The following is a 25,574-nucleotide window of genomic DNA, read 5'->3' as shown; positions in this document are numbered from 1 at the left end:
AGAATCTAGCTTCTCCTGAGGAAATAGAAACTGGAAAAAAAACAATGAGCAAAGTTAGTCCTAGTGTCCCCAAGGATCAGATCAGACAGCATGACACCATACTTCATTGCTCTCTGCATAACTGTCAAGCAAACACTTCAACCTGTTTAATGTTATTGAATTTTAGGGTCTGCGAAGGAACTTCTTTTCTAAAAATAGACTTGTGAGGTGAAGTCATGTAGGTTTTTACAATAACAACAGCTTTCACTTCTCTCTGCGGTTTTTGTGGTCCAGTTTTTGTCACGACAGCCAACGCCCTTGACCAAACATCAGCATCACCTTGGACACCAGCTGGAGTGGTCAAATAAGGACACTCAGACGCTATCATCTCAGCCACCTCCATGTCCATATCAAACCCTCCTCCTCTCCTCTTTCCCCTCCCGCAGAGATGTCCTCCCCTTCACACTACAACTCCCAGAAGCCATTGCGTTTGCCAAAACCCAGAAGGACCTGGAGGAGGTGGCCCAGTTAGGTGCAGGTACTCTACCTTTTTGTGTTGTGATTACATTGAGTAACATCTGTTTAGTGTTGTACCTGCAGCCCCTCATACTGACAGGGTCTGGTTTCAGAGTGAGGCCTAGTCATTTTTGTGTTATTTTTGTTCTCTCTTCCTCCTTCGCTAACTGAAACATCGATGAGTCAGCTTCCTATGGAATGATAGATTAGTTGAATGGAAGAGGCCTGTCTCTGCTAACACCTAGCTAAACAGACACACACACACACTTGTAAACATGAAGACACAAGGATCGGGAAAGGTGCTATAAAAATGAAACATATTATTATTATTATTGCAAGAGTGCACATACACACACTCACACACACACACAAACAGAACACAAGGCACGGGTTTATCCCTGCCCCTTTAACGCATGCACAGCTGTGTGTGTGTGTGTGTGTGCATGTGTGTCAATGCCCGTGCGCTTCCTCACCATGTGGGCATGTGCCACCTTGAGCGGGATAGTGCTTGCGCTGTAGAGCTTGGTGTGAGAGGGAGGGAACATATTTGTATTGTGAGTCTGCTCTTGCAGCTTAACTTAGGCCAGGCAGAAATACACTCATGCTGGGAAACACCCTTTTCCACCCCGTTGCTATTTTGAAACAGCTGCTTATTTTGTAAATTGTCTGCCTCTATTATGGAATATTAGAAAGTAGTGTTTGAAAGCACATTTGTTTTGATATGGGTAGTTTAGTTAGAATTTCTTCTGCTACCACTGATTATTTGTCCTTCAAGGGTCACTATTTCCTTTTTCTCGTGACGAGATATTAACTGAGGTAGGCCCCAAGGGCAGTTGACTGTGGCACAGCTAAGTCCGTGCAACTTGGTTAATCATGTGTTTGGACGCAGAACATATAAATTAAACAGAAATAATGGTTCAAAATCTTAGGTCATGCTCTGTTTTGAACACACTCCCCTGGATTCGTAAAATCAGCAGTTTTCTTAGTTGGGTGGAGTTTGTTCACTCTGAAGAGTGAAGGTCCAACTGTATCTGTAACTTTGAATAACTGAGTCCGGAGACGAGCAAGAAACCACAGCAGTAATTTAACAACTAACTGGAGATCCAGGCTTTTCCTTCAGGGAGTGTCTGCTGAATCCAGTCCAGGATGAGTGAACTGTAGGTGGGGTAGACATCAGGAAGAGGCTGGCTATCTCAGCTTAGCTCCAGTCAGCTGGTGTCTCACTCCAGGGACAGTGTGAATACCTCAGGCTTTTTCAGGCAACAGGCTATTCAAAGACATTTGAACCACAGCCCTACTAGATGCCTCTATCCTCCACGATGTGTGTGTCATATTAGATTGTGCTGGCAATCAAATCCGGTACCCGTGTTTTAGAATCACCTTGAATGTATTTTATTGAGATGATCCTGTTTCGGTATCCTGTGTACAGTCAACACGGTATGAAACCGGTAGTTTCTTTGTTCCCGAGAGGTTGCTCACTTACTGGACTGATGAGATTAAAACGTGAAGTGCCTCAAACAGGAGTGATGATTCAGTACAAGTGAAAGTGAAGCGACTATCAGAAATGAAACAAATGTTGTCAACTCAAAGAAACTCAGACAAAGATCATATTGGTAGAGAGACAAAGAGAGAGAGACAGAGAGAGAGAAAAGAGGAACTCCGGCCAGCACACAGGAGGAGGAGCTAAGGGAAAAGGGGGAGGAGCTGTCTGGTGGTATGTCCAGTGCTGTGAGTCCACCCCTCCCTCCCTCCTTTCCTCGCAGGATCTGGGTGTGTGTCTGTGTCGGCTTCACTGTGAATCAGAGCTCTAGGAAAATCAGTGAACACGCCAGATCTCTGCCACTTTCAAGATTCAAGCAGAGCCGGACAGAGGGATAGAAAGAGCCGGACAGAGAGATAGAAAGAGCCGGACAGAGGGATAGAAAGAGCCGGACAGAGGGATAGAAAGAGCCGGACAGAGAGATACAGACAGAAATCCCGAAAGAGAAAAAACGAAATACAGAAAGAGAGAGAGAGAGAGATTAAGAATCACGTAAGTAAAATACATGAATTGATTCCTTTTATAGTGAGCTGTGTCGTACCTATTGTAGGACTTAGTACCTGTATTTATATGTAGGCTGTTTTTATATGTAGGCTGTTTGTGCATTGGGTTTATTTTGGGGTTTATTTTTTTGTAAATACGTGTTTCCTGCTCAAGATTAGAGGGTTATGGGATATGTTTTTGAATGTATACAAGTTAATAATTCTCTACGTCCTCTCTGTTGTGTGTGTGTGTGTGCTGTGTGTGTGTGTGTGTGTGTGTGTGTGTCTGTCACAGGTTTCTGGGACTCTGCCCTGGGCAGCCAGCGCCGCTCGTCCTCCCCCTCCCCCCCCCGCCCTCTGAGCCGGACTCTCAGCCCCCAGAGAGGCCAGAGAGACGGGTGGGAGGCGCCCAGACCGAGCGGCCCCCATCACGACAGCGCCCCCCCTACCCTCCGCTCCCGCCCTCTTCCCCCCTCCTCGCCCTCCCGCCGGGAGAGGAGTCAGCCCGGCGGGGCACTGTGCTTCGTCAACCCCCTCTTCCTCCAGACGCACCGCCGCCCGGGCCCGCCTCCCCCGTCGCCCTCACTGCCCGGCGGCGGGCGAGCCGGGGACGCCCCGACCGCGCGAGTGAAGGCGAAGTCCCGCACTCCTCCCCCGCGCCCTCCGCCCCCGCGCCTGTTCCTCCGCCGGCCCCCTCCCCCCCCCGTCCATAGGGCCGGGAGCATGCCCGGGACCGCTGTCGCCGTCCCCCTCGCCAGACAGCCCCTCCCTCGCCAGCAGCGCCCGCCCCCCCGCCAGAAGGGCCCGATGGGCACCAAGCACAGCGGCGTGCCGGCGAACAAAACGAGCGCGCCCATCCCGGTCCCCCAGAACGCCCCTCCGCCTCGGCCCAAGAAGCCCGACATCGACGCCCACCGCTGCCACATCGCCCTCGACGACGACACAATCGCCGAGGCGCTGTCCCGCGCCAAGCTGCCTCCGTGCCAGGCTCCGCCTCCCTCGCCCCACCCCACCCCCACGGGGCCGGGGGAAGGCGCCGGGAGCCCCCCGGACAAGCCCCGGCCGGGACGCCAGGGCCTCAGCGACGAGAGCATGTCCACCTCCTCCTCCGACTCCCTCGACTTCAGCCGGTCGCCCCGTTTCTCCCTGGGCCTGCCCCCTAGCCCCGCCCACCGCCGGCCCCGCGCCCCCCGGCGGGAAGACAGCAGCGAGGACGAGGAGGAGGACGAGGAGGAGGAGGAGGAGGACTACGGGGTGGGTCTGGAGGACAACGACCTGGGGAGGGACATGCGCCCGCCCTTCAAGGCCAGGAGGAGAGGCGTAGGGGCGGGGCTCAGCGGCGGCTCCTTCATCCTCCCCCGGGCGCTCAAGGGACACTTCCGGAAGGTGAGCGGCGTGTTCAGCTCGCTGATGACGCCGGAGAGGCGCGCGGTGAAGCGGATAGCCGAGCTGTCCAGGGATAAGAGCTCGTACTTCGGCTGCTTGGTCCAGGATTACATCAGCTTCGTCCTGGAGAACCGGGGCTGCCACACGTCGGGTCTGGACCTGCTGCAGACCCTCAGACAGTTCCTCACCCAGATGAAGGCCTACCTGAGGCAGAGCTCCGAACTGGACCCCCCCATCGAGTCCCTCATACCCGAGGACCAGATTGGTGAGTGTGTGTGTGTGTGTGTGTTTGGTTCAGTGTGTGTTTGGTTCTCACATTGTGTTTGTACAGTCCTTTTTTGCCGTGTGTGCGTACGTACAAATGCGTGTGCTTGCATGCACACGTTTTTTCAGGACAGCGACGTGTTTGTACATAAATCTGTCTGTCAGCCCATGCATAGGTGGTGGGCGTCTCATGTCGTCATTAATTAGCCTCTTCTAGTTTCCACATCTGTCAAATGCAGGACTATAATAGAGAAGTAATCCAGATATCAGTGTACAGAGTGACTACTTCGCCCACTTACAGTACTTGTAGTTGGGGAATTACCCCAGATATGTGAAATGTTTCCCCTCAATGATCTAATGCATGCTCTTAGACAGCAGATACAGGACTCGGCTGAAACACTTTTAAATCCCATCTAAATGAGTTAGCCAATGAGTCTCTGTTAGCAGCTGAGTAGGTATAGAGACTAGCGTCAGGTTTCAGGAAGCTATTCTAAACTGGCATGGCATGGGTTCACAGTCTGGTGGCACTGGCATATTGCTGCCTCATGTACAACGGCAGTACTGCCGAGAAAATCAGGACCAGGGACAAAACGGTTCGATTTAATGTAGAAAATACCAAATATACTCATTTGAAATGTAGAAGAATCCAATTCAACACTGGCCTGTTATGTTTGTGGTTTGCAGCTTGTCAAATTGGCTCAAGTGAGGGTATGAGTTCACGTCGGTGCAATGTTTGTTGACACACCAAGCCAGTCAAAAGGACGTCTCATGTAGATGGTCTCAGACGAGCGTGTTCACGTGAATATTCATCTCCAACTTTGCACACGTTTCTATCCCCCTTGTTCTTTGTAAACAACAATAGCAGGGCCTTGTTCTGTGTCTCTGTGTGTGTTTGCAAATCTGTGTGTGCTGTACGTGTGTGCGCATGCGCGTTTGTGCGTATGTGATAAATAGGAGCAGACAGTTGTTTTTTTTTGCTTTGCAAACAAAGCACAGGCCACATTAAGTAGTCAACATAATTACAACTACACTTTACAGTATGCCAAACAGACAAACAAGCTGTGCAAATATAAAGTATCGGCAACAGAGATCACTAACGTTCATATTCCTACTAAGGAGACACCATATTCACACTATCCATCCCTCTCAAAGTCCACAGCTATTGGATTAAACACACAAAGACCCGTCTTTAAACACCAAACATGCTTTCATTTGAAACCACAGGCTCGAATGTGTTGTGTCTGTGGGTTCACCCATTGTGCCTACAGCGCAGTAGTTGCGTGTGTGTGAAGGCGAGCAGACTGCGAGTTGACGTCAAGCGTCGACCCACAGCATATGCTGACAAAGAATAGAGAAGTGAGCCTACACTCCAACACGCATTATTTATATGTCTTGAAATCCACTGGAATTTAGGCCTAGAAACAGGAACATTATAGTGAAAGAACATCATCCTGGAGGTGATATAGTAGTCCCACTGCAGTTCTAATCTGTTTTATTGTACTGTATTGTGTAACCAGAGATGTAATCAAGATAAGGGCGGTTAATCTATATTTATTTTATGGTTTAAATTTTTTAATTACAAGCTGTCAGGACTGGTACTGTAATTCAAGGGATAGGAGAGAGAGACAAAGAATATGGAGAGAGAGAGAGAGAGAGAGAGAGAGAGAGAGAGAGAGAGAGAGAGAGAGAGAGAGAGAGAGAGAGAGAGAGAGAGACAGAGAGACAGAGAGAGACAGAGCGAGACAGAGCGAGACAGAGCGAGACAGAGCGAGACAGAGCGAGACAGAGCGAGACAGAGCGAGACAGAGAGAGACAGAGAGAGACAGAGAGAGACAGAGAGCGTGTGATCATTCTCCTGAAGGGAAGCAGGACTGAGTTCTGGGTTGGAGTGTGTTCCACTGCTTGACTGGTGGAGGAAGGATGTCATGGTGAAGGAAGATCCATCCTTGCAGGTGTGCAAAACATGGCAATAATATGTTGGCTGAGTTCTCACTCTGTGTGTGCGTGCGTGGGGGGGTATTGTGAGACCTATATTGTGTGCGTGTATAAGACATTATTCTCTTCTTGCCTTGGTGTTATGGTCTTCAGTAAAAGCTGTCACTAGCATCCCTTATACTCATCATGAGCCAACCTAACTGCTTTACAATGGCTGAAAGGCACAATAACAAACATAGCTCATTCTACAAAGGAGACTGTGAGGAGACAGGAAATTTGCAGTGAGGAAGTGTGTGTGTAGTATGTCTCTGTCTGTATGTCTGGGTGTGTTTCCGTATTGCGTGTGTGTGTGTGTGTGTGCGTGTGTGCGTGTGTGCGTGTGTGCGTGTGTGCGTGTGTGTGTGTGTGTGTGTGTGTGTGTGCGTGCGTGCGGGGGTTGGTGTGTGTGCGTGCGTGTGCGTGTGATTTCTAACCCCTGTACTTCCCTCAGGTCCAGATAACAAAGAGTAGCTTCCGCAGCACTCAAGTGTACATAAACAGTCGCCCAGCGCGGGAGTCCAATCCTATTTATTTACCAATGTGTAGCGGGGAAGAACCACCCAGCCCCCCACCCCCAGCCCCCCACCCCCAGCCCCCAGAGCTGTACCTCAGCTGACCCAGAGCTAGCCTGGAGAACACTCATGTGTGACAGTTTGATGTCAGAGGAGGAGTAGGTTGGTTCCATGAACACACACGTAAAGAATGTGAACTCACAGTTCCTTTTGCAACTGCAGTGCCTTTGAGCTGAACACACGTTCAGATTATTTATAGTCATAGGATAGTGTTGAAACTATGGTTGTTACAGTTGGGGTGTAGCATTGTGTCTTTATGTTCGGGTTATGAGGAATGTGTATGGCTAAACTGTTGCTAGGCCAAGCAAAGTCTTTCATCGTTAAACATTTACAGTGGAACTAAAGTGGTTACTTCGATCGTTTCATTGGTTAGATTATTACCAAGAGAGGAATTTATGTCTTTAGAACTGTGTAAAAAAGTATTTGGTCGCTGCCAATATGTGGAATATTTGAAAGGTGTGTGCTAGTAACGGTGTGTGTCTCCTTCTCCAGACCAGGTCCTAGAGAAGGCCATGCACAAGTGCGTGTTGAAGCCTCTGAAGACGGTGGTGGAGGTGGCCCTCCATGACTTCCAGGTGAGCTCTCCCCCCCCCCAGCTCCTATCTTCACCTCTCCTTGTGTCCCCTCTGCTCTGCTCTCCTCTGCTCTGCTCTCCTCTGCTCTCCTCTGCTCTCCTCTGCTCTGCTCTCCTCTGCTCTCCTCTGCTCTCCTCTCCTCTGTCTCCTCTGCTCTGCTCTCCTCTCCTCTGCTCTGCTCTGCTCTCCTCTGCTCTGCTCTACTCTCCTCTACTCTTCTTGTCTTCTCTCTTCTTTTCTCTTCCCCTCTCCTCTCCTCACTTTACCTCACTTATTCACTCCTCTCCTCTGTACCCTCCTTCCCCTCTCCTCTCCCCCCTCACTTATTCACTCCTCTCCTCTGTACCCTCCTTCCCCTCTCCTCTCCCCCCTCACTTATTCACTCCTCTCCTCTGTACCCTCCTTCCCCTCTCCTCTCCCCTCCTCACTTATTCACTCGTCTCCTCTGTACCCTCCTTCGCCTCCCCTCTCCTCTCCCCTCCCCTCCCCCAGGTGAGCAGTGGAGCCTGGCAGCAGCTCAGAGAGAACCTGGCCCTGGCCAAGGCTCGACAGCCCGAGGACCTGGGCGTGGAGGGGGCCGTCCCCCCCGACCCGGTGGCCGTGGAGAAGATCCGCCACAAGTTCCTGAACCTGCGGAAGATGTACTCCCCCGAGAAGAAGGTGCTGCTGCTGCTGAGGGTCTGCAAGCTCATCTACACCATCATGCAGGACAACTCAGGTATAGGAACGGTTTGTGTGTGTGTGTTGTTTGTCTGTGTGTGTTGCAATCTCGCTTCTCTCTGATCTGAGAAACGCCCAAACCTTACCTTCAACTCATTTTGTGTTGGTGTGTGTTGTTTGTCTGTTTGTGTTGCAATCTCGCTTCTCTCTGATCTGAGAAATGCCCAAACCTTACCTTCAACTCATTTTGTGTGTGTGGGTGTGGGGGTGTGTGTGTGTTGGTCTCCCAGGTAGGATGTACGGGGCGGATCACTTCCTGCCCATGCTGACCTATGTGCTGGCTCAGTGTGACATGCCCCAGCTGGACACCGAGATACTCTACATGATGGAGCTTCTGGATCCTTCTCTCCTGCACGGAGAGGGTAGGCACACACACACACACACGTATACACACACACATGTATGCACACACACACACACATGTATACACACACATGTATGCACACACACATGTATACACACACACACACACACATGTATGCACACACACACACATGTATACAAACACACATGTATGCACACACACACTTACACGCGCACACAATTGACAGACACACAAGGACCACATACACACACATACTGTACACATACACGCAGAAGAAACACGAGCTCCACAGTATGAGGAGTGAACCCTGCATGTCTGCCACTTCCTGTGTAAAGGCCAGAGATAAATGGATGAATATTCCCTTTCATACAGTACAGGCACAGTCCATGTTATCACGGCATCCTTCATCAACATTTAACCTGGCCCGATAGAACGACCGAGCCGTTTCATCCAATAGCCCCTGTGTCTTCACTCCTACACAAAGCCTTACTATCCCACTCCAAGAAGCATGCTCACTCACAAGCAAAGCACACCATTGTCTTCTTTGTCAAAGAAGAAGAAAAAAACAAGCAATCTCCACGTGAACTCGCACAACCTTGAATAGTTGAATGAAGCCATCTAGGGAGAAAGCCAGATGGGGTCAGGCAGGGAAGCCAGACTGTTGTGTAATCCATGAAGGTTGTTGGACTATGCTGGAATGTGTTTCTCAGGGCTGGGTTCTGCTGTTTAGGGTGGGGTCTCTCCGTGGCATTTTTTCCAGCATACGTGCGTGTGAGTGCCTCGTGTGTGTCGCGAGTGCTCGTACAGTATGTGAATCTATGAAGGTCTATGTCCCTAGGTAGGTCGTTGAAATGCTTGTCAATCCCCGCACTATCGTTAATTTTCCGGAACTTTTCCCCACACCTAACCCTCCACTCCACCTACCCCCCCCCCCTCTTACATTTACATTTAGTCATTTAGCAGACGCTCTTATCCAGAGCGACTTACAGTAAGTACAGGGACATTCCCCCGAGGCAAGTAGGGTGAAGTGCCTTGCCCAAGGACACAACGTCAGTTGGCATGACTGGGAATCGAACTGGCAACCTTCGGATTACTAGTCCGACTCCCTCACCGCTCAGCCACCTGACTCTCTCTTCCCCGGTCTCCAGGTGGCTACTACCTGACCAGTGCGTACGGAGCCATGGCGCTCATAAAGAACTTCCAGGAGGAACAGGCGGCCCGCGTGCTCAGCTCTGAGGCCAGGGACACGCTGCACCAGTGGCACCGCCGCCGCACGGCCCAGCGCACAGCGCCCTCTGTAGACGACTTCCAGGTATCGCCACCTGACCTGACCCACAGTTGACCCTCCCCCCACAACCTGACCCCCCCGTCCTCAGGTAGTGAGTCATCCGATCTCTGCCCCGCCCCCCACTCCTTGAATCACACCCACGCACCTCCCTCCCCCTCCGGCTGCCCTACCCCCTGCATGTAGAATATGGAAAGCACTTCGATTGGAATGTCATGAGATGTATAAGAGAAATACTCTGGGTGCCTTCTGGGTGCTGTGCTGTGTAAGTGTCTTGAGGTCGTCCCTGCTTGGTGTTCTGTCGCCCTGCATGTTTACCTTCTGCAAATCCCTGTCCGTGCTTGTCTGTCTTCATGGCTATGCATGTGTTTTGTGCCTCTGATTGTGTATAGATTCAGTTAACTGTCTGTGTATTTCGTCGTGTTTCTATGTATTTAGGTAAAAATCCTTGTTTTCTATGGGTTTCCTGCCTGTATGAAAACCCCCCCATTTAGTTGTTACGTTCATGTGTGAACAGGCAGTTAATTTATTATAAATTTTTTTAACAAAAACTGCTCTATAGAACCAAACCAGTGAGAAGGCCATACATTTGCCAGACTTGATTATTTAGATTATCTCATGTCATTCTTCCATTCCAAAATTGGCCGTTGTCATGTTGATCGGTCAGTACTGCCCCCTGGAGGGAGAGAGAAGAAGACCAGTTCATTTCCACCAATAAACCCGCTCTGTTCTTCATATACGCATCTCTCTTCTTCGTCTGTCTCCTTGACCCTCCAGCCTACGCTCCTCGATGTGTCTGTGGGGGAGTTTCTTCTTCATCTCCCTACTTGCCTAATCACGCATGGGGATTTATCAATCAGTTGCTTGGCCTTGTGTTATTTATGTCCACTAATTGGTGCATAGAAATGTGGATGTTGTGCTTTTACGTGTGATTTTGTTCCTGTTTACGAGCGAGTATCACGTTCACTGACTGCCACTCTGCCGGGAACGTCCTCTCCCACAGAACTACCTACGCGTCGCCTTGCAGGAAGTAGATTCGGGCTGCACCGCCAAGACCCTGCAGGTTCACCCTTACTCCACCACAGAAGAAGTCTGCTCTCTTTGCGCCTACAAGTTCAAAGTCCCCGACCCCGAAAACCACGCCCTGTTTCTGGTCACCGAGGAAACGAGCCAGCAGCTGGCGCCAGACACTCACCCTCAGCGAATCAAAGCAGAGGTCCATAGCCGCCCCCACGTGCAGACGTTTCACTTTGTCTACCGGAGGGTCCCCAACCTAAATCTCTGTATCCCTGCGAGCCAGAACAACGGAAACTGCTTATAGAACCGAGTGGTGGGGAATCATTGTACCGTACTGTATTCTTTAGATGTTTATGAGGGACTGCAGACATTTGTAGTCGTAGGTCTGCTGTTTTGTCATTTCCTAACACTTTAATTGAGTCATGTTTTTTGTCCAGACTTTTAGATTTTTGAGACTGTATGACAGCTGGAGAGGAATGAAACTGACTGAAGCCCAGTGGCTCATTTGTTGATGGTTTTGTGGTGAGCTGTGATACTACACATTGGCAAGTGCAGTGTAAAAAAAAAAAGCCTTAAAGAGGAAGTTTGTAAGGAAGTGTTGCTTTTAGCTCTTTTTTTAGATGCGAATGTCAAGTGTTTTGCTCAGTTCAGAACGTCTAACAAGGATATTGTGCCTTTCACTCTGGAAGTGGAAGTACCTGGAAGTCGTGACATCATATCCTGCTTGTTCACCTCCACGGTACTTTGGCAGCAAGAGGACGCTCGAACATTTGAACTGTGGCTCGAGATAAATCGGAGCATTCTGATCGCACTGTTGACTTGTTCACAACTGCTGATAAGATGTATGGATATGTGGACTTTGAAGAAGAGGAAATTGAACATCCCATAAAAAAACAATAAGCAAATGATGATTTGAACTGTAAAACAAAAAAAGAAGTAGGATATAGGAGGAAGTGCCTTTGGTGTAAATCACTTTCCCCTTTATAAACTTGTATATCACTATAGAAAAACTATCTGTATACTGTATACGTAAATGCTGTTATATTGTTTTTTGCTGCAATTGCTGGTCAACTGTAGAAAATATAGTGTAAAAAATATATAAATATGGATGGAACACCACGCAATAGTATGTTTTATTTGATCGCGTATTTGGTTGCATTTCAACACCACAGTAAATCAACAGGTGCCAGTGGTAAAGCAGTAATGTAGAAAGTAGTAAGATAGCAATATGTATTTTTGAGGTTATGGAACACTTAGGCCGCCCAGCACTAGGTGGCGATAATTCATCATTGGCTGTAATGTGCCGTAGTTTACCCTCAGAAGAAAAATTGTGGCACTCAAAAAAAAATGTCGGCGTTCTTGATGTCATGTCGTGGCTTCACTGACTCAAAACCTAAAATAAATATTTCATTACAATTTATATTTTGTTATTTTATCGACAGTTGAAACAGCCAAGAAGCCGTCAACGACACGTTGAAAAGGATTTGAAAATGCAGCACAACGACGTAAGTAACTCCAATGGTGTGTGCAGGACTAACTAAACTAGTCGATTTCTCCGTTTGCTAGCTAGCGTACTGTAGCGATACTATCGCTACGCTTTATATTCCCCGATTAATAACTAACATATTCATTGGGGAATTTAAAGTCCCGTGTTGGTTAACTCCCCGGTAGCCATATTCGGTTTCAGATATGTTTTAATTGGGTCCTTAAATCTCAACCAGCAAACATGAATGCCTATGAAACAGCGGTAAAATGATGGGTTCGTCTGTGTGCTAACCAGCTACTGTATCCAAATGCATGTTAGAAGCTGACATGTTTCGTACCTATAAGTTATCTAGGACTTAGTTAGGAATTAGTTCAACGTTAACAGGCTTGTGCAACCATCAGAGAGCAAAATGGCAAGTTGTTTTCTAATGATACTAAACGTGTAGTTATGTTTGTTTGTCTTTAGATAATACATAGTTACTATGGAGTTAGATTAGTTTCATAATTCACCAACAAATGTAACGCGATTCAACTTTGACCCCAGTAGGCCTACATTTATTTGCAACCTGACGAACACGAGTTACAAATCCTTGCATTTGTGTGTGGTTTTTTGTAACTTTACTGACGCGCTCAGATTTACAAATGCTTTTTTTCTAAAAGATATTCTCTGCAGCCTATCAGATATATCTCTTCCAATTTTAGGCAATCACAGCTAGCTTGCTAAACGTTAGCCGAGGCAACACTTAAAATGACTAAACATGGATCCTGCCATTATCAAGAATATTCAATCACGTATGATAATCGGTTTAATAAGATTAACAAGCAATATTTCATCTACATGTTTCTAGGCGACATTGCCCCTTATTATGGCAGGTTTTTGTAGTCCACATAGACACGTTAATGTGATTGGCTAAAATTGGAATAGACATCTGATGGGCTGCAGAGAATATCTTTTAGAAAAATTGCATTTCTGAATCTAAGCGTGTCAGGAAAGTTAAAGAAATCCAGGGATTTGTAACTGGTGTTCGTCAGGTTGCAAACAAATGTAATGGGCTCAAAGATCTTGAATCTCGTGACCTTTATTTGTGAATTACGTTACGTTTGTTTGTGAATGATGAAACTAATCTAACTCCGTAAATTACTGCTGCCTCAGAGAGTCTGGAGATGAAATGTAATTCTCAAAACTGTTTCCTGTACTTGAAGGTTATTGAGAGAGCAGCTTTTCCCGCGACACAGTAGAGTTGTGTTTTGGTACGCAGGTAGATGACGTCTCCATCATTTGGTCGTGTCTCTCTCAGGTGAAGTCGAGTAAGAACTATGAGAAGGCCCTGGACCAGATGCATGAAAACCTCATCTTTTGGCCTCGCTTCATCAAGATCACTCAGTACCTCATCTGACAGTAAGCAACCATACCATCTGGTCTGAACACAAGCTTGGCACCCTGAAGTTTATGTAAGTTAAATATGCAATTTGTCATCCTGACAAATGTTTCCCCTCAGCAGGAAAGTGGAACGGAGAGAGAAAAGGAGGTAAGAGCATTGTCCTCTACACAACTTGTGTGTTAATCATGTTGTTGTGCGTTTGTTACAGTATGGAGACCTCTCCATCCATGCATTTGAAAAGGCTCTGGAAAACAGCCTGTTTGCATCGAGGAGCCACGCTCCTCGTCAGCCTAAAGGTAATATGGTCGTTAATAATTGGCATTTAGTTTAATGTTGTCTTGAACATTGTTTTGAACGTCTCTCCTTTCCTGATTCATTTAGGACATGGACCCAGTCCAAATAATCTTCTGACCTGAGCAATTCCGGCCTAAAAACACCCCCCTGTACGTGCTCTCAAACTCCTCCTGCATTTTTACCAACAACAAAAAATGGACTTAGCCTTTGCTAAGTTATTGGTTGAATAGTTTTTATTGTATGTAATGATCTGAAATAAACATGTTCTAAGGCAGAATCAGTCTTTAGTAAACTTAATATACACAGTACAACATGTCCTGCTCCTGATCCAGCACATTGATGGAAGTTCTGGCCCCCCAGCACAGGGTCTGGTGGTAGTTCTGGCTCCCAAGTCTGGTATAGGAGGTAGTAGCTCATCAAGCAGTGTTGATGTCTCTGGGATACCATCTGTACGCAGCAAAGCACAGGAGCACTGGCACAGCCACAGTCCACGTTCTGTAGAAGAGTCTGGAACAACAGAACACAACCATCAAGTTCGCTGTGAGATCTCCACATATACCTTTTCCCAGCTACGTTCATGTCACACACACACACACACACACCTGTACTTTTCCCTTGGTAGTGTGGTCCCTCAGTAGCAGGCAGCGCGAGGCTCGCGTGACAGCAGCAGATGCGTCCTCTGAGGACACGTCAACCAGTAACCTCAGCAGGCTCCTCACATGTCACCCTACACACAGAATGATAATGATGAGCTGAAAGAAGGGATAGAACAGGAAATGGAATCTCTGAACAGACAAAGTGCAAAATTGCTGATAGTGCAACCAGTAGCTGAACGTGACAGTGTAAAGTGGCTAGTGAGAAATGTATCAATGTCCATATGAATGTCCATTCAGAAGCCTGATGGCCCTTGGATAGAAACTGTTGTCCAGTTTGCTTGTGCGGGACCGAATTCTTCGGTAGCGCCTGCCAGAAGGCAACTGGGTAGAGACTGAAGGATGGGTGGTAGCAGTCTCTTAGAATCCTATACAATACAACATCAATACAACATCAAATGATTAAGACTTGGAACTGGAAATTATATTTTGTCTGCATCTTGATATGAAAAATTCTTCCAACTTGAGACAGTTTTAACGTTACTGTTTAATTTCTGCCCCTGCCGCATCTAAGACTTCAGAACAGGTTGGTATCGCTGTTGCAGGCTACACAGTCAACTAAATGTAGTTTGTGTCTGTTAACGTATTTCACTAAAACATTACTTTGATGAAAAACGCTTAGCTAATACATGTTTAAATTTAAATCGAGAGAAGACCCACAAAGATCATTTTCTGTAATTTTGGAGCGACGTCGCACGCTGGAGATGCAGTTACCCTCCCTCAAAGTAGGTGGCAACATACTGCATTTTCTTAAGCAGTCAAGTTGTGGGGAAAGGAACACCACGAGTTCACAACTTCAGATTCACCCAGACGAACAGGTAAGATACATCACCACAGTACAGCGTGTACATAGAAGTGTATAATCTACTTGGATGACTAATTTAACCGAGCAAAATGTCTAATTCGTGACAGCTGTTAATGTATTTTTGTTGTTGTATTAATGATAGCCTACACTGTATGGACTTCTAGCTACTTCTTGAGAGGGATGGTTGAATCAACCTGGAGGCTGGATAGTTATCGTAACGTTACTTCCTAGTTTTACAATGCACGCCGTGGTTCATGCAACATGTACTGGGCAATCGTATCATTTTTTTCAGTTTATGTTAATGTTTACTTGTCGTGTGTAACAGTATTTGTACTTATGGTATTTACAAGGAAATAACTAAAAGTTTAGTTCTGGATTTACCTTGGCAGTACGAGAGACTGACGTTCGACAAGCCGTGTAGATATTTGGACACTTCCTCAACTGACACCCTGCTGGACAATATGAGCGTTACCAGTAAACTGTTTCAATGTCGCAAACCTCAAAGTTCATCTGAGCAAAGGTAAGATATTAATCTGTTAGCTTCTGAAAACATTTAGCAGATATATAACAAGGATCAATTTCGGGAAGAGATACAACCATTTTGTTTTTCTTTTGACAGGGAGTCTGACTTCCCAGAATTAGTAGAAATCCAAACCAAGCTCAAAGCCATCCTGAAGAAAAAGTATCAATATCTGAAAATTAAAAACTCAGAAGAAGGAAGATTTCCCATAGTGCGCACAGACCTGGTAGTTCGACCCCGTAAAGTTGAGGATGTGTACCGTCATGAGTTTAGGATAGTCGAAGAATTCAACTGGAGCCCAGCGCCCAAACCGACCCCTGAGAAATTCCCCACGGCTGACATCTTTAAGTGTGGATGTAAAGTGAGACATTTCAGAACTTTGCTGACGATAGGGGTGTCGGGTTCAGGCAAGAGTACACACGTTAAAAAATGTGTTCTGGACTGGGCTGAGGGTAAAGCCAACCAAGATGTCCAGTTAGTGTTCCTGCTCTCTTTTTGGGAGCTCAACCTGCTGAAGAAAAAGAGACTGAGCTTACTGGACCTACTTTATATAGTGTACCCAGAACTGGAACAACCTGGAATTCCTAACTTGGAAAACTACAAAGTCTGGTTTGTCCTTGACGGTTTCAATGACTGTCGTCTGACTTTAGACTTTAAGAAAACCAAGAAAGTGACCAAAGTCGAACAGTTGTCCTCTGTGGGTTGCCTTTTGACAAACCTCATCCAAAAAGATACACTTCTTCCCTTTGCCCACATCTGGATAACATCACGAAAGTGCAACGCCAACCGCCTCCCCATCGAATGCATTGACAAGGTTACGGAAATCCACGGCTTCAATGATGCACAGAAGGACAAGTTCTGGGACAAAGCGATTCAAGATAAAGAGCTGGCAGACAAAGTGATCTCGTGTCTGAAAAGGCACAAGCGTCTTGACGTTCTCTGCCAGATACCCCTCATCTCCTGCATTTGCGCCTGGGTTTTCACCAAGAACCTTCCCAAAGCAGAATGTGACTGCAGACTGAAGTATACCTTATCAAATCTGACTCACGTCTACAGCTTGCTGTTCGATGTGCCCCACATGTCGCCGGGAAACCGGGAAACCGTCTCGAAACTCGAAAGGTTCGCCCTCAAGCTCTTGGAGAAAGGCAACACGATCCTGTACGAGGGAGACCTCAAAGAGCTCAACGTCACTGCCGGCGCCGCGTCCGAGTTCGCCAGGGCCAACCCTCTCGTCATGAGGGAAGCGCTCGGGGCCGACAAAAGCGCCGTCTTCCATTTCACCCACCTGAGCATGCTGGAGTACCTCGCCGCGTCCGCCGTCGTCCACACGTCCGAACGGATGGCCGTCTCTGCCGGCGACGACCCCGTGGACACCCTGCTGAAGACGCCCGTCCTGAAGAAGAACGTGGAGAAGACCCTGGCGTGCCGCAACGGCCAGCTGGACATCTTCCTCCGCTTCGTGGTGGCGCTGGCCCGAGAGTGGGTGTCCGCCCGCTGTTACGCGAGGACGGACGAGTACGCCTTCATGGTGGTGGAGCACGTCAAGGACAAGCTCCTGGAGAACCCCACGTCGGACAGGTGCATCAACCTGCTGTACTGCCTCGACGACTTGGACTACGACACCCTGCGGCAGCAGGTGATGCGCTACCTCAACACCCGGAGGGCGCCGACCAACTCGCGGTACACGGCCGTGGAGTGGGCCTTCCTGGCCTACCAGGTGCTGGCCATGGCGGGGGGGCAGGACGTCTTCGAGCTGAACGTGTCGGCCTCGTCCGACACGGCGATCATCGGATGTCTCCCGGCGATCGCGGCTACCAGGAAAGCTTTGTAAGGGCACAGTCGTGGCGTTCTCTAGTGTAACGTCCATTGCTAAGATGGCGTTTCCCCGTCATAACCTAGGTGTTTATCGCCAAGTCATCTTTTGGTCAAATATATGACCCTTCGTTCCAGTGGCAGTGGCCAAACAAAGCCACGTATGTTAGGTTTCAAGCAAGGTATGTTTATGGAAAGTAGCAACTTGGCCCTCCCCGCCCCCCTCATTTCTCTCTCTCCCCAGTTTACGGTTCTGTAACCTGACGGACAACTGCTGCGAGCCCTTGGCCACCATCCTGGGCTCGGACACGTCCTACCTGAGAGAGCTCGACCTGGGCTTCAACAACATCACAGAGCAGGGCCTGTGGACGCTCAACAAAGGCATAAAGGACCGCAACTGTCGACTGGAGAAGCTGTGTCTGTCCGGGAGCAAAATCCCCCCTGACGGCTGGGGGGTCCTGAGCCTGATACTCAGGTCCAATCGGTGCCTGAAGGAGGTGGACATAAGCGGGAACGACGTCGGCAGGGAGGGCTTGAGTCGTCTCAGCGATGAGAAGATCTCCCCCGATAGTGAGCTGTGCTCACTGAAGTAAGTGCACAGCGTGTTTTTTTCAGAACAAAATATCAAATCTGTGTGTCGTTTCCCATGTCGCTAGATTGTCCGTTTAAATGACATGTTATGACATGTTGGATCGTTTCACCTGCAGATTTTCCAGAGGTTTGCTTGAGAAATACTAACGACGTTTCTTACCTGTATGAACATGCATGTTCACATGGTCTAGGCTGAACTGTAAATGACAACAATGTGCTCTGATTGGCTCCGTCTCTTTTGTAGCCTCTCGTATTGCAAAGTGGATGCAGGAGCCTGTCGGAAACTAGCTGCCGTTTTGGATTCGTTTTGTAGCAAACTCAAAGAGCTTGATTTGAGCATCAACAACATTGAAGACCATGGCCTCGCAACAGTCCTAAGATCACTAAATGGAATTGAACTAGTGAAGCTTGAGTGAGTATTTACTCTGTTTCCATCCTGTCATCGATTTTTCCATAAACTTTTTTTTATTTGTATTATTATTTTCTTCAAATGTGCAGAGAATTTCAAATGTATATTTCTCTTTCTCAGATTGTGCCATTGTAAACTGACAGAGAAGGCCTGTAGTATGCTTGGGGACTTTCGGAATTTCATCTCTTCCCTGAAAGTCCTGAACTTGAGTAGCAACCCTCTGAAGGATGTCGGGATCAGCAATCTCTGCAAGGCCCTGGTGGATCCCAAATGTCAAATAGAGACACTCAAGTAAGACAATCTTCCCATCCCGGTGTTTGTATCTCTCATTCTCTGTCATTTTGTTTCTCGCTCCCAACTCTTTGTTGCTTTTCATTCTGACCTCAGTCTTGCCAGCTGTGAGATGACTGAGAAAGGCTGTGAGGCCCTGACCAACGCTGTGCGCTCGAACCCCGAGCACCTGAAACACCTTGACCTGAGCAGAAATAAATTTGGCGACGCCGGCGTGAGCAAGCTAGCTCCCATTTTAAAGAGTCCACACAATCAACTAGAGATCCTCAGGTAAAGGAAAATAAAGTAACGTGTGCCTTTCGAGGTTACCCCGTCGAAAATGGGGTGAGACACGGCGTACAGATTTGACCCCATTTCCACCGTCACCCTCTCCTTTCTCTCCAGGCTGAATGACTGCCACCTGACGGAGAAGAGTTGCGCGTGGCTGGTCGAGGGCTTGGTGAAGGACCCGTGCACGCTGAGAGAGCTGGACCTCAGCAACAACGACCTGCAGGACCAGGGTGTGAAGCTGCTCTGTGATGGCCTCAGCCTGCCTGTCTGCAAACTGGAAATACTGCTGTAAGGTCTCCCATCTCTTCGAAACGTTCCATCAAATGTGAATAGTCACGTCACAATTAGGTGAAAGTGTAGAATGTCTACTGGCTGAAAGGGCATTTCATAATTCAATTAATAATATCTTATGTAATGCCTTGCATTTTATATAAATGTTAACTGGGACATTTGGGGGGGGGGGGGGGGGGGGAACTTGTGTTCATAACATCAGCAAAGTCTCACAACCCTTGGAACGGGTTTGGAATTGTAGTCATTGTCCGTCTCTTTGAATGCAGACTGAGAAGCTGTGCTCTCACCATGTTGAGCTTCACATATCTGAGAGAGGCCATTAAGGCCAACCCCTCACACCTGACAGAGCTCCACCTGATGGGCAACCAGTTCAAAGAGGTGGCCATTCCCATCCTCACCAGCTTCAAGAAGGACCGGAGCTTCAAGATGGCTGTCCTAGAGTGAGTACTGGAGACACCGAAACCCCCCCCCTCTCCCCCTTTCGTTTTCATAGTAGCTCACTGTAACAATCCTTGAGTTGGTTGTCCGTTGTATTCATAGGCGGAAATCCCGGGGGGACCCCCCATCCTGGTAAAAATGATTTGCCCCCCCCCCCAAATAAATCACTGTAAACATAAGGAACTTTCAATAATATTAATAATATACATTTCACATATAACAATGTAGGCTGTGTTACAGCAGTAATGAGAAAAATGTCATATAATTGTGTCCCCCAAAATTTACAGCAGATTTTCGCCACTGGTTGTGTTCCTCACGTTTGGGTTACTTTTCAGCATCGAGGGGGAGCTGGAGGAAGTCTGTGGCGAGGCCGTGCCGGGATGTTGTGTCTTTGAAAGCAAGACGAAGCAACGAGAAGCATCCATGAACAGAGTGACTTCATTTTGTTTTTGTTAAACTGTTTAAGAAACTTTTGTGCACAAAACTGTAACATGTTTGTCATTTGAAAATCGGTAATGTTTTTGCATTGTAGAGTATTTGCATATTTTATAAGACTGCAAACTGCATCTGTATAATTTTCTGAGTTAAACGGTTTTCCTATGTGGGGTTGTGTGATGATTGACAATTACAGTGCAATAGCACCATCTAGCGGTAAGGAACACTAACTTCTATAAGAGGGGGTTCAAGTAATGACGTGAGCGACACCAATATAAGAACCCCCTGCTGCGTACCTATAAATACAGCGGGCAGCATCTGCGCAATTGCACTATCCCCAAAATACACAAGGACATTCGCACAGGTAGGATACTGATAATATTTTCAATAACTCGAAGTAACGCCAAGATATGTCGACATTTGTATGTGTGTGCTGAACTGATACGGTTGTTGGATGTGAATGCATGTTACGTAATAGGGACATGCAAGCTCGCGGCTTGAATACATCTCTGCATGATTTCCATGTGGTGAGTACAATTATCGCGGCTCTCTGTGTACTGTCTGCATTGGGACAAGGCGGAGTTGGTGCCTCGGCGATGTGGCGCAGTTTCAGAGCAGGGTGCAAACACCCACTGGCATGTAAAGGTAGTTATCAAATATTAAATGAAAAGGCTCGGATGGTGATCATATTAGATGAATGGCATTGCCATAATTACCCATCATCTGCTATAATTGGTAATACAGCATACGGGCTTACAAAATGCGTCTCACTTATTATGTACTAGGCCTCAACGTTTGCACTTGTAATGTGTCGTTCAGTAATGATGCTTGTCACCTAATGACATGAAGTCATTGGAAATGAACAGGGGCAGATGTGTTTTGTCGGTAAGAGGAGGGGCTTCTCATGTCGACCGGTGGGGTCATTGTCTATGATAACTTCCTATGAAATATTCACCAGCCCGTCCACTGGTGCACCCTCCTGGTGCTGTGAGCGGGGGGGGGGATCTCAAACACGAGAGGAGAATACCCGCACAAACATGGCTGCTTTCTCCCTCCTTACCTCGCTGACGGTCCTTAACAATGCCTAACTCAAAATGGAGGCAGACGAACTGAGTGAAACTTTAGTCACCTTGTCTGACTGTTGGGGATCTCATGACAATGAAGCTGCAAATGGAGAAGTCCCCTGTGTGTAAAATAAGCAGGTGTGTGTGTGAGAGAGAATACACATTAGGTGTGTAGCAGACTTGAGGCAACGGTTGGTGTCGAGCCCTTTACGTTGCTTAGCAAACAGGTTACCCAAACAAACAATGCAACCATAAATTGGGCTTATATTTTACAAACACATTTAAATGCAGAATTCTTCCATATAAATATAAGCACCTTATATTAACTCATGCACTATTTCCCCTCCAGCACTTAATCCAAGATCATTTACCCCCCCAGGGGCTAGTCTAGTGAGCAGCGATGGGGAAAGAGAAGCTTCATATCAACATCGTGGTGATCGGCCATGTCGACTCGGGCAAGTCCACCACCACGGGTCACCTGATCTACAAGTGTGGCGGCATCGACAAGAGGACCATCGAGAAGTTCGAGAAGGAGGCGGCCGAGGTAGGACCCAGACGATGCGAGGAAAGAGGTCACCGAGCCAGCTCGATCGAACACGATTCAGCTCCATGGGTCTCCGGAGTCCTTACCTTTTGATTTGATCGATAAGGCGATGACACGACGACGACCACCACGACACAGCTTGACTCGTAGATCACGGAATGCGGTGTCCTACACTGTCCAAAATACAAAGCAGGAAACGCGCAGTGAATATGTGAACCACTCTTCCACAGCGAGCGAGAGTGCACTTTTGAAATCATATCGAGTGTTTGTTTTTCTCACACCTACAGATGGGGAAGGGCTCCTTCAAGTATGCCTGGGTGCTGGACAAGCTGAAGGCAGAGCGCGAGCGGGGTATCACCATCGACATCTCCCTGTGGAAGTTTGAGACCAGCAAGTACTATGTCACCATCATCGATGCTCCAGGACACAGGGACTTCATCAAGAACATGATAACTGGCACATCGCAGGTATAGGTATAGGAAAGAAAGAGAGAGGGGGGGGAGGGAAGTGAAAGAGTGTGTAAAGAGAAAGAGAAAACCAAGAGACATGAAATACAACATTGTTTCCTTCCAGTAATCGGAAAACATGGTTAGATCAAATCTTTGCAGAGAAGCAAAAAGTCTTTCCTTGGCTGCCTCTCTTCCCGCCACAGGCGGACTGCGCCGTGCTGATCGTGGCGGCGGGCGTGGGAGAGTTCGAGGCGGGCATCTCCAAGAACGGCCAGACCCGGGAGCACGCCCTCCTGGCCTACACGCTGGGGGTCAAGCAGCTCATCGTGGGCGTCAACAAGATGGACTCCACCGAGCCCAACTACAGCCAGAAGCGCTACGAGGAGATCGTCAAGGAAGTCAGCACCTACATCAAGAAGATTGGCTACAACCCAGACACGGTGGCCTTCGTGCCCATCTCGGGCTGGAACGGAGACAACATGCTGGAGGCCAGCCCTAATGTTCGTTAAAAGACAAAGCCAAGATTCATAGTGTCATTTGAAGTGCAATTTTGTTTGGGTCGAGCGGTAGTCAGACCTTTTTTTAAAGATTGTATTGTAGTTGGTTTAGCTGGTTTCAATGATTAAGTTTCAACCTTTTTTACATACTTATCCTTGATAACTGTATGGTAGAGGCTTGGACTGTCGGTCGAAATATTGTGAACTATCCCCCTTCCCCCTTGTACCATCATCCCCCCGACTGTGTAGATGACCTGGTTCAAGGGCTGGAAGATCACCCGGAAGGATGGTAATGCGTCTGGCACCACTCTGCTGGAGGCCTTGGACGCCATCCAGCCCCCCTCCCGACCCACAGACAAGCCCTTACGCCTGCCGCTGCAGGACGTCTACAAGATTGGAGGTGAGGCCCCCCGGGGGGTTGGGGGATTAGCTCGGAGGGGTAAGGGAGCCGTATGTTGTAGATCCGTGCTGTGTAGAGGCCGTGCCATTTGGAAGTTATGAGTCTGAAAATACCTCGGTGATTGGAAAGGATGAGATTCCCTGGAGATTATGGCCCTCTTGAGATTGGAAACAAGTGCGTGAGGCCTATTGTAAAAAACAAACAAAAAAACAGTTCTAGTTCATCGTTGTGCTAAATGCAAATGCTAATCTCTTCTTTTTCTGTGTCAAACTGGAAGATTCACAAGTAGTGTGGTAGAAGACACTTTACATCGTGACATATTTAAAAAATTTCTTTTTTTACGTGTGTTTTCTCCATTCTTTTCCAGGTATTGGCACAGTACCAGTGGGCCGTGTGGAAACAGGGGTCTTGAAGCCTGGTATCGTTGTGACCTTTGCCCCCGTCAACATTACCACTGAGGTCAAGTCTGTGGAGATGCATCACGAGGCCCTGACGGAGGCGATGCCTGGTGACAACGTAGGCTTCAATGTCAAGAATGTGTCCGTCAAAGACATTCGCCGTGGCAACGTGGCGGGTGACAGCAAGAACGACCCACCGCAGGAGGCAGCAAACTTCACCGCTCAGGTCTGGAAAATAACAATTTATTGGGCAAAATCTTATGAAGTCTGAAATGATGAAAACTGACTAAAGACACTGTATACTTTGATTCTAACATGCACTGGTTTGTGACATTCTGACATTTGTGACAGCTGGCTAGCGATAGCAATACTTTTCCACAAAACTTAAATATTTTGTAAACCGTGCAACAAAAACTTCCAGAAAGTAATAGCAACACTTTTGGGAACAAGATGTACATTAGGACACCTTTCATGTGTACATAGTGCAAAAACTGAGGGTCAAGTTAGGGTACGAATAATAATACAGTATATGTGAAATAACAATAGTGTGCCTTGCTGATAGCAACGACACACATTTAATTATTAGCGTTAGCAAGTTTAGTGCTAACTCAATATATATGGTTGTGTCTTGGCAGGTGATCATCCTGAACCACCCAGGCCAGATCAGCGCTGGCTATGCCCCCGTGCTGGACTGCCACACCGCCCACATCGCCTGCAAGTTTGCCGAGCTCAAGGAGAAGATTGACCGCCGCTCAGGAAAGAAGCTGGAGGACAACCCCAAGGCGCTCAAGTCCGGGGACGCCGCCATCGTGGACATGATCCCGGGGAAACCCATGTGTGTCGAGAGCTTCTCCGAGTACCCTCCTCTCGGTGAGTGCCGCACAGCCTCAAAACGTGAACGGAAGGCTGACACCAATACGGTGCATTTCTTTCGATGATACAAACAGGTTCCCCCTAGAGGGTTTCACAGGGGAAATCCTAAACGTTACAGAATTGCACTGAATTGAACTTGCTATTAATTTATTTTCTTTTTTAAACATCCTTGTTTTTTAACACAAGCCTCCCATTCCACAGGGCGCTTTGCGGTGCGCGACATGCGTCAGACGGTAGCGGTGGGCGTGATCAAAGCCGTGGAGAAGAAAGCCGCGACCAGCGGCAAGGTCACAAAGTCCGCCCAAAAGGCCCAGAAGACCAAATGAACGTTGTGCTGGGCTAACGCCCCCAACGCTCGCCCCGGTTGCAGAAACCCCCCTGCCCCGCCCTTCCCACACGCCATAGTCAAAGTCTGGTCTATTATCACAATGCATCGAAAGAGCCGTCGAAGGAAAAAAAATGACACAGGCCTTACACTGGTAAACGGTTGAAGGAGGAAGTGTCCTAACTGTTTTTGTTGTTGTTTATTCTGACGCTGTTTACACACAACAAAGTTGAACTATGGTTATGTGAAGGGAAGTCCAGTGAAACTCTCTCCTTTTCTCATTTGCTGTTGTAGTTAGACGCTAATCAGTCTACGCTAATCAGTGTTTGTTTGCGGTTAGCTAGCAGTCTATAGCTATAGCTGATTGTAACTGAGTGATAACGTTACATACATTTTAGTTTGTTTATTGTTGCAATAACTTTGTCTAATAGGATATATGCTGTCTGGCCTGTGTTAGTTTGGCTTTTTGCATGCTCTTAGTGCACTTTAACTGCTAAAAAGGCAACTTCCAAAACTCAAGTCTTGAAAAAAATCAGGAAATAATTGTTGACTGTGTGACTTTGTCCGGCTTAAGCTTCCTCGCACTCGCACTGTAAAACTTTATTGATACTGTTCCCAGTTCTGCACCTTATCAGATGTTCGTTGTGAGCCTATCTGCATAACATTAAACATTTTAAAACATGAAAATAGTTTCTTTTTTTCTGTTAATACAT

General features: G+C 47.6%; 3 protein-coding genes and 1 long non-coding RNA gene across 6 annotated transcripts in view; all 4 read left to right on the top strand.

Annotated features, from left to right (window-relative positions):
* LOC136965475 (ras and Rab interactor 2-like) overlaps positions 1-11,754 on the top strand; it is a 25,635-nt gene extending 13,881 nt beyond the window's left edge. Inside the window, exons 7-13 of one of the 2 annotated variants that reach the window (XM_067259639.1) lie at positions 426-517; positions 2,813-4,168; positions 7,206-7,288; positions 7,781-8,006; positions 8,239-8,370; positions 9,482-9,645; positions 10,622-11,754. In XM_067259639.1, the coding sequence (XP_067115740.1) occupies positions 426-517; positions 2,813-4,168; positions 7,206-7,288; positions 7,781-8,006; positions 8,239-8,370; positions 9,482-9,645; positions 10,622-10,939 (2,371 nt within the window). In that variant the 3' untranslated portion in view covers positions 10,940-11,754. Of the gene's footprint in view, positions 1-425; positions 518-2,812; positions 4,169-7,205; positions 7,289-7,780; positions 8,007-8,238; positions 8,371-9,481; positions 9,710-10,621 lie in introns of both variants that reach the window. The other variant, XM_067259640.1, reaches the window with a different exon arrangement.
* A 194-nt stretch (positions 11,755-11,948) lies between these two features.
* LOC136965499 (uncharacterized) lies at positions 11,949-14,073 on the top strand. Of its 2 annotated transcripts, none has more exons than XR_010879299.1 (4): positions 11,949-12,140; positions 13,419-13,572; positions 13,711-13,798; positions 13,884-14,073. It is a non-coding gene; the product is annotated as an uncharacterized lncRNA (long non-coding RNA). The 2 variants fall into 2 exon arrangements; XR_010879300.1 differs by having other exon boundaries at positions 11,957-12,140; positions 13,419-13,519.
* Positions 14,074-15,236: 1,163 nt separating this feature from the next.
* On the top strand, positions 15,237-20,478 carry LOC136965293 (NACHT, LRR and PYD domains-containing protein 14-like). The gene is made up of 10 exons (XM_067259387.1): positions 15,237-15,267; positions 15,644-15,774; positions 15,874-17,601; positions 17,831-18,175; positions 18,422-18,589; positions 18,707-18,877; positions 18,974-19,147; positions 19,262-19,435; positions 19,705-19,878; positions 20,212-20,478. The coding sequence occupies exons 2-10, from the start codon at positions 15,716-15,718 to the stop codon at positions 20,330-20,332; spliced, it is 3,114 nt and encodes a 1,037-aa protein (XP_067115488.1). The 5' UTR covers positions 15,237-15,267; positions 15,644-15,715; the 3' UTR covers positions 20,333-20,478.
* Positions 20,479-20,565: 87 nt separating this feature from the next.
* Positions 20,566-25,542, top strand: eef1a1b (eukaryotic translation elongation factor 1 alpha 1b). The gene is made up of 8 exons (XM_067259736.1): positions 20,566-20,675; positions 21,755-21,919; positions 22,207-22,386; positions 22,572-22,868; positions 23,115-23,265; positions 23,633-23,889; positions 24,299-24,533; positions 24,738-25,542. The coding sequence occupies exons 2-8, from the start codon at positions 21,776-21,778 to the stop codon at positions 24,860-24,862; spliced, it is 1,389 nt and encodes a 462-aa protein (XP_067115837.1). The 5' UTR covers positions 20,566-20,675; positions 21,755-21,775; the 3' UTR covers positions 24,863-25,542.
* The last annotated feature ends 32 nt before the right edge of the window (positions 25,543-25,574 follow it).

Source organism: Osmerus mordax, chromosome 21 (genome assembly GCF_038355195.1).
Source record: "Osmerus mordax isolate fOsmMor3 chromosome 21, fOsmMor3.pri, whole genome shotgun sequence".
Classification (NCBI taxonomy): Eukaryota; Metazoa; Chordata; class Actinopteri; order Osmeriformes; family Osmeridae; genus Osmerus; species Osmerus mordax.
This window is presented reverse-complemented; position numbering and strand designations above follow the sequence as displayed.

Coding starts and splice junctions, on each gene's coding strand:
- eef1a1b (XM_067259736.1), top strand. CDS start 21,776: ATGGGGAAAGAGAAGCTTCATATCAACATCGTGGTGATCGGCCATGTC. Junction 22,387..22,571: donor TGATAACTGGCACATCGCAG/GTATAGGTATAG, acceptor TTCCCGCCACAG/GCGGACTGCGCCGTGCTGAT. Junction 23,890..24,298: donor CAGCAAACTTCACCGCTCAG/GTCTGGAAAATA, acceptor GTGTCTTGGCAG/GTGATCATCCTGAACCACCC.
- LOC136965293 (XM_067259387.1), top strand. CDS start 15,716: ATGAGCGTTACCAGTAAACTGTTTCAATGTCGCAAACCTCAAAGTTCA. Junction 18,590..18,706: donor ATTGAACTAGTGAAGCTTGA/GTGAGTATTTAC, acceptor TCTCTTTCTCAG/ATTGTGCCATTGTAAACTGA. Junction 19,436..19,704: donor TGCAAACTGGAAATACTGCT/GTAAGGTCTCCC, acceptor CTTTGAATGCAG/ACTGAGAAGCTGTGCTCTCA.